Here is an 8,100-nt window from a genome sequence, read left to right as displayed (position 1 = left end):
CTCTATATGAAAAACAAAATGTTTTATTCTTGCAGGCTTAGAACATTTTAATTTCCTTCACTTGAAGGTGTTTATAAGTCTGAGCCACACATTGTTCGTGAGATTGCTTGAATATGACAGTGTTTCCTCTCTTTCCCGTACGACAGCTCAACACATCCCGAATCCGAGTCCCGTGGAGGAAGAGGAATCCTGTCACACATCAGCGACGGTGAACCAGTGGCTCCTGATGATCCTGATCCTGGAGTCGTGAGGTCGGGTCCGGCGAGGTCTCGGATCAGGCGAGCGCTGAAGCCCGTGAGCAGCCGCTGGAATCCCGCTCCTCCCGCTAGCGATCCGGCCGGTGTTCCCAGCCGCGTGCGGGGCCGGTCCCGGCGCTCGAGGGGAGCGTGGAAGCCCAAGGCTAAGCGCTGGTCGAATGTGAAGTACAGATCAGTGGACCGGGTCAGCAGAGCGGTGGAGCTGGACGTGTGTCTGCAACCGGACCTGGAGGACGTGGACGGAGTTCTGTTCGTCTCCTTCACTGCCAAGGTATGATGGGTTAAAGGGATCGTTCACCCAAAAATGAAAATTAGCCCATGATTTTCTCTCCCTCAAGTCATCCTAGGTGTAAATGACATTCTTCTTTCAGACGAACACAATCGCAGTTATATAAAAGAATGTCCTGGCTCTTCCAAGCTTTATAATGGCAGTGAATGGCCGTTTCTGTTTTGAAGTTCATAAAAGTGCATCTGTCCATGATAAAAGTGAATGTCATTTAATTTCAATAAAAGATGTGATGCTTGACTTGGTTTATATTTGTTTATTGCGCTCGCTTGCACCCTCTTGTGGACATACGAGACAATACAGTACTTTTTTCCTCTAACATTAAGCATTGCTTTTAGAATTCAAATATAATTAGAATTTTGCTAATATTTAAGAAAGCTTTTCAGCCATTTTGACAGCCCTAATGTGTGTGTTCGTGTAGAGACGTTATTACATCTTGTCTGAGTTATCGAATTATCCACATGAAAGGTTTATTATCCAGTGGATCTGTTACTGTTTATTTCACAGGAAGCGCTTGATGTTCATGTGGGAAACATGAGGAAATCTGTGCACTCGACTCCAGCATCACACACACACAACCAGACGGAGAACCTGCACTCGACTTCAGCATCACACACACACAACCAGACGGAGAACCTGCCACCTGATCCCGGTCTAACAGCAGCGGAGCGAATCTCTGAGCAAGAGCTTGAGTTACTGACGCATCTGAAGCAGCTGAAGAACAGACAGATCCTTCATCCTGCGCTGCAACACGGTGAACACACACACACACACACACACACACACACACACACACACACTCACACACATGGATGCGTCATGGACGTGTCCAGGCGCAGGTCCACCATCTGATCTGGGTACGGCCCGGATCCGGCTGACTTCAGTAAACCTCGCAATAAGCAGAAAGACTAGAGTAGATGCCATTCTTCTTATGATGTTCTTCTTCTTCGAATTTTGAGATCGCAATAGACGTGAAGGACTATAATGCGTTAAGAGCTCGCTCAAGCACTGCGGAGCTAAACCATTTAGTGCTTTGTAAGTAATCAGCAATATTTTAAAATGTATAGGATGTTTAATAGGGAGCCAGTGCAGTGTTGACAGAACCGGGCTAATATGGTCATACTTCCTGGTTCTGGTAAGAACTCGAGCTGCTGCGTTTTGGACCAGCTGTAGTTTGTTTATTAAGTGTGCAGGGCAACCACCCAGTAGAGCATTACAGTAATCTAGCCTTGAGGTCATGAACGCATGGACTAACTGTTCCGCATTTGTCAATGAGAGCATATGGCGTAATTTAGAAATATTTTTAAGATGGAAGAATGCGGTTTTACAGATACTAGACACGTGACTTTCAAAAGAAAGATTGGTATCAAAGAGCACACACACACACACACACACACACACACACACACACACACACCTAGGTTCCTAACCGACGACGAGGACTTGACAGAGCAGCCATCAAGTGTTAGACAGTATTTTGGATTATTACGTCAGGAAGTTTTTGGTCCAATCATTAGAAACTCTGTTTTTTTCAGAATTTAGTAGTAGGAAATTACTAGTCATCCAGTTTTTTATATCAGCTGTGCATTCCCTTAATTTTGTGAATTGGTAAGTTTCGTTAGGGCGAGAAGAAATATAGAGCTGAGTATCATCAGCATAACAGTGAAAACTAATGCCATGCTTCCTAATGATATCTCCCAAGGGTAGTGTGTGAGTGTGTGCGTGTGAGTGTGTGCGTGTGAGTGTGTGCGTGTGAGTGTGTGCGTGTGAGTGTGTGCGTGTGAGTGTGTGCGTGTGAGTGAGTTTGTGTGCGTGTGAGTGTGTGTGTGTGAGGGTAGCATGTACAGAGTGAACAGCAGCGGTCCTAGTACTGAGCCTTGAGGTACGCCATACTGAACTTGTGGATGGTTTTGTCCAACAAAAACTATTTCCGATTGCCGGAAATTCCTTGTTAAACTGAACTGGGCAGAAAATGAGAAGAGTTTGCAGCGTTTCTGCAGTCGTTCTGTTGCTCTTGTTCATCAGTGTTTGATGTGTCCACAGTCGGGCTGAAGCTGAGTGTCCTGGATCCGGGTTCTCCCATAGACCTGCAGTATCTCGGTGTTCGACTACCTCCGCCTGTTCTCACACCATCCTCCCGTGAGTAATGCTCTCGCTTTATTTATGCAGATTTAATTCAAGAAATTGTATTAAGGGCCGTTCACACCAAGAACGATAACTATATTTGCGTCCACTCCAGCGAACGATAACGGTCAGTGTATTCTAAGCTCGCGCTGTGGCTTCAGAGTGTGTATAACGTCGTTGAACATGTTTCTGCTGCTCCTGTTGCACTTACAGGCTTTAACCAGCAGGTGTCCTCAGCACACTGTGCTACGAGTGAAGCTAGCCTAATCCAGCTAATAATGCTGGGAACACACCAAAAGATAATCGGGCTGATTTTGGGCCGATTTCTCCCCTTCCGACAATCCTAGCTATGTCCCGATTATCTTGATGGTTTAACAGATTATTTTATCAGATTTTCCCTTGGTGTGAGGTGTGTTAAGAGTGTCCGAACCTGCTCGGAAGAACGTCGGAGCCGCTCCGATCGCGAATCGTAAATATTAAACATGTTTAATATTTACGATCAGAAATCCTGATGTGTGGGGGGAACTCCGAGGACAAACACGCGCACGCTCTGGAGATTATCACGTGAAACGAAACAATATCCAATCAGAAAGCGAGATGATGGAAGACACGGTCATTCTCACACACACACACACACACACACACACACACACACACACACACACACACACACACACACACACACTTGCAGGAAGCTTAATGTTAAGATTTAGTATTCATAAGTGTAAATTTCGAGGAAACAAGCCTTTGTTTTTCATTTTAAGAGCAGAAATTTTACAATACCTAAACACAATATTGGGTTTGAAAAATAAGAAAGCTGCAAAGTGCGTTTCAATCTGTAAACATTTTCAAATTTTTGTTTAACTTTTAAGTTTGTCACTGTTTATGTATATGTCTTTTTATGTTTGTTTATCGGCTTTACTCTTTGTACCCCCCTGACTGTAATTGTATAATTCTTAAAATCAATAAAAAAAAAAGATAAAAAGCTGAGTGTTAAGGGTTCAGTGAGGTTCTATAGACTAGAGGGATTAAATAACTTTTTCTAAAGAGACAATAAATCCAATAAAGAATAAATAAAGACAATAAAGAATGAATATATTTCTGTATAAAAGGTTATATATAATGGTAGGTACAATGGTTTTTTCACGTGAATTTTCTGTGAAAATCATTCCAAACACTATCGCAATTTCTTCCTGCATATCGTCCGTCACGCTTATTCTGAAGTCTCACGGTATTTTGCGAGATTTCCTGTGTTCATAGTCGAGACTCTGGTTGAAAATCTGTTTGTGTGTGGTGTGCTGTCTTTGTCACATCATGGCACACCACACACTATAGGAGCAAAACGCTTAAATCTAGGATTTTTTGTCCTCATGTTTGTGGTCTGTCACATTTTGAAAATCTTATAAGATGTAAAAAATCTTTTGGTGTGTACCCAGCATAATCTAACCGTGAATTAGCTGAATTTAGTTCAGTTTAGTGAACTCTGCTGTTCTTTAATATTGAGAATGATTATTAGAACTATATCTTCACCGTTATCTTTATAGTTATCGTCTGTGATAACGATTAACGGGCCTCTTAATGGAGTCTCCGTTGACATTAATAAGAATTACAGAAAAACTTTAATTGTGCTTTTTAATGTCCTTTTGTGGAGCTTAACAGTAACAACCGCGAGTGTCAAAGCCGAGACTGATACCGATTATCGGATAAGTCCATATAAAATCCTATAAAGATTCAACTTTTCCCAAATTATTTTTTCCATTTAAATTTCTCCAGATTCTGTTTTTATGGTTAAATTCATTTTTGATCATCAAAAAGCATGTCTAATTAACAGGGTTCCCGCGGGGTCTTAAAAAGTAAAAAATTCTGAACTTTAAATATAAGGCCTTAAAATGTCTTAAAAACGGCCAGATTTTCATCCGTGGTCTTAAATGTCATTTAGTCAGGTCTAAAAAAGGTCTCGCCAACAGGCCGTTCACATATCGCATCTTTTGCGCGCTCAAGTTCGTTCAAATGTAGGCGCGCGCTCATAACTGAAGCGACGCACTCGTTTTTTTCCAGGCGCAGCGAGATAAAAAAAATCTCAACTCTTCAGAATGCCGCAAACGCACCGCAGGTCATGTGACAAGAACCAACCAATCAGCTTCGCCCCTTTCCGTAACAACATTGAAAGCTCACTCAACTGGAAGGATGCGGGTGCACCCAAACACTACGGGTGTTTTTCTCTTCTCCGTAAATAACTCTTGAAGCAGAGCTACAGCAAGCGTTTCTCACCGGTGGAAATCCAGTAGCCACTAAAACTTCTTTGTCATTGTGGAGAGCGCAGTGCATGGTTGCATAGCAACGACAGACGCCACGGGAAAATCTGACCGAATTTTACTATTAATAATAAAAGATAAGCTAAGTGCATTGTAAATGTCAGTAATTTATCTTTTTATAAAAAATGATTTAAAGTCTGAAATATGTGAGGTTTATCTTTTTATAAAAAAAACTTTTTTGTCTAAACTTTATTTGAACTTGTACATGTTAGTATATAAAATGTTGTAAGACACTTTTAAAATCTGCCTATCATTTTTGAATGGTATTATTTTAATGTTTATGTAAACAAAAAGTGCATATTGATGCTAATTTTATTTGTTATTTGCTGGTTTTCGACATTGTGTAGTATTAGTACTTTTTGAACAGGATTCTGTGATAACCGTGGTCATTTTTGTCACTATAATCATTGAAATGAAATGTTCATGCCATTTCATCTCTAGTTATGATCAACTATGATCAACTAAAATCAACTAATTATGTGTTTTTTACAGTATAATATGCATAGTACAATTTTCTATAAAAAATAATATATCTGATTCTGACACACGTTGTTGGGTGTGGAAGGTTACTAATGTGATTGTTTTATCTGTACATTAAATTAATGTTTTTTCAATTACTTAATTCATTGAAATAAAATGAATTCTTCGATTTGAATTATTTTTTTGGCAATGCGTCATGTCATGTAGGTCTTAAATTTCAAACTTTATGGTCTTAAAATGTCTTAAAAAGGTCTTAAATTTGACTTGCTGAAACCTGCAAGAACCCTGAATTAAATGAAATCATAATCACTTCAATGATAATTAATTGAAAGTTTAACAAAAATTACATTTTCCAGACCTATGAAATACATTTGACTTTTTTCTTGATTATTGTTCCGAGATTCTGTTTCAAAGGCCCAAATCACAGTAATGAGGTCATCTCTTCAAAATTCATGTTCATGTTAGTTCACAATGAATTAATATTAAAACCTGCAAGCAATAATTTTATCCCTTAAATTGCATCTTTGATCACGTTTTTTCCTTGAAATATCTTGAATGTAACTCGACACCCTTGCCTCATTTAGTATACGCGGTTCTATGAATATGCAAATGAGCCCCCCCTCCACTCACTCAGCTCAGAGATCCACTGGTTGACGATCACACGTTGATCTGATTGGTTACAAGGTAGTTTGTGACGTCAGAAATACCAGCGATTTCAAAGCGTGTGTTTGAGACTGTCTTTGGTTCACTGCAGTTTTAAGGAGGAAATACTCAGCAATGCTGTCGACTTATGAACTTACACATGCTTTGTCTTAAAGCTTATTAAAAACACCACATAGACACAAACTACATTAAAACATTATGGATGATAACATTAGATGTGATAGATTAACATTAGCATTAATAAATGCTGTAGAAGTATTGTTCTTTATTTCATGTTAACTAATGGAACCGTATTGTAAAGTGTTACCAATTTATCTGTATATGTTTGATTTGTTTAATTAATGTACCCATCTGTGTGTGTGTGTGTGTGTGTGTGTGTGTGTGTGTGTGTGCAGCTGCTGTGTTCGTGTCTCGGACCGGGAAGACGAGCGATGTGACGCGGATCAAGGGCTGGATGGAGAAGTTCAGCTCTAAGACTTCAGCTGACAGTATGCTCATAAACATAAACAATAACAATAATACATCCTTATTAATAATAATCAGCCGGCCTGAGTGGCAGAAGAGCTGCTGAGGGAAACAGGGAAACTGCGGAAACACCAGTAAAACAAGCGGTTATCAGTGTAAACTAAAGGTTGGACTCGATGTAGAGTTCCTCACAACTCACCAAAGATCCAGTGATCATGGATACTGACAGCAGGAATCGTGTTTCATAAAGCAAATTTGCCTGTGAACGCTTTATATAAACACAATATAGGTCTAAACCCATGTGATCACTAATATCAGTGTGATATATATATCATCATATCGTCCAGCTCTAAAACTTGTAGTTTTTTGTCAGTGTTTATTTAAAACATCCAATTATGCAGAATATATGATGGTAAATATTTAATTGATGAGTGGTCAATACAGTATAACAATACAAAATACAGTCAAACCAAAACTTATTCAGACACCAGATACAGTGTGATCAGGACACTATAGTTCATTAGTGTAAGAGAGGAGAGCAGAATAAAGTAAACTGTGACATATTATACCCAGATATTCTTCATACAGGGACTACCAGTGACACCTTTGGGAGCAGAAATGATTCGGACACTTTGACCTGATCATGTTTTGCTGAAGTGTTTTATCTTTAATTGCTAATGCTCTTTTGACACAGACTGAACAACATGAAGCATTGCTTGCACACACTCTGTACATTTAAATCCAATTTTTTAGCCGTCACTTTATTATTTCATATTTTTGTTTCAGGCAACCGCTCCGCCTTCTCCTCGGACATGCTGGATGAGTATCTCGCCAGTGAAGGCCAGCGGATCAGTGATCGCGTGGCTGTGTTCTCCGCTAGCTCTCCGGCGCCGGTGGCCTATCAGCTGCCCGTCAGAAGCCAGAGCTACGTGCGAACGCTAGCCAGTGTCCTTCAGACGCGGCGTGTGTTTCCATACACACCTCCACCACACGGTGTTCGCTCGTCCTCCAGGAGCAGCTCCCAGCGCTCGCTTCAGGACCATCATCAGGACCATCATCAGGACCATGATCCTTCAGTGTCCCGCCCGACGCTCTGGAAAAAGCGTTCCAGGCGCGGGAGAAAGCGTCGTCGGCTCCAGCTCAGGTTTAACAGAGACGCTGACGACGGATCGGCTAATAGTCACACGCAGCTCTTGGAACACGAAGAACACGCCGTGGTTCATGGGAAGGATCCCGCTTGCATCACTAGCGAGAGAGCGAGCTACGCCTTGAGTTCACTGCTAACCTCAGAGGTATGAGCCATCAGAAACACTAGATATTTATATATATATTAGGAGTGCAACGGGTCAAATGACTCACGGTTCAGTTTGTATCATGGTTTTGGGGTCACGTCTCTGTATGGCTCGGTTTGCTGTACTGGTCCACCGATATTGTTTTTTTGATTGCCGATATCTTAGAGAGCAGGGTAGCCGATGGCCGATATTTATATATATATATACTTAATATTTAT

At 40.8% G+C, this 8,100-nt stretch overlaps 1 protein-coding gene across 2 annotated transcripts in view; it reads left to right on the top strand.

Annotated features, from left to right (window-relative positions):
* mgab (MAX dimerization protein MGA b) overlaps window positions 1-8,100 on the top strand; it is a 38,004-nt gene that overhangs the window by 4,436 nt on the left and 25,468 nt on the right. For both annotated transcript variants that reach the window (XM_082147118.1, XM_082147117.1), the window contains exons 3-7: window positions 147-528; window positions 1,051-1,297; window positions 2,587-2,682; window positions 6,521-6,613; window positions 7,377-7,882. In XM_082147118.1, the coding sequence (XP_082003244.1) occupies window positions 147-528; window positions 1,051-1,297; window positions 2,587-2,682; window positions 6,521-6,613; window positions 7,377-7,882 (1,324 nt within the window). The remainder of the gene's footprint in view (window positions 1-146; window positions 529-1,050; window positions 1,298-2,586; window positions 2,683-6,520; window positions 6,614-7,376; window positions 7,883-8,100) is intronic.

Source organism: Leuciscus leuciscus (genome assembly GCF_965113295.1).
Source record: "Leuciscus leuciscus genome assembly, chromosome: 19".
Lineage (NCBI taxonomy): Eukaryota > Metazoa > Chordata > Actinopteri > Cypriniformes > Leuciscidae > Leuciscus > Leuciscus leuciscus.
This window is presented reverse-complemented; position numbering and strand designations above follow the sequence as displayed.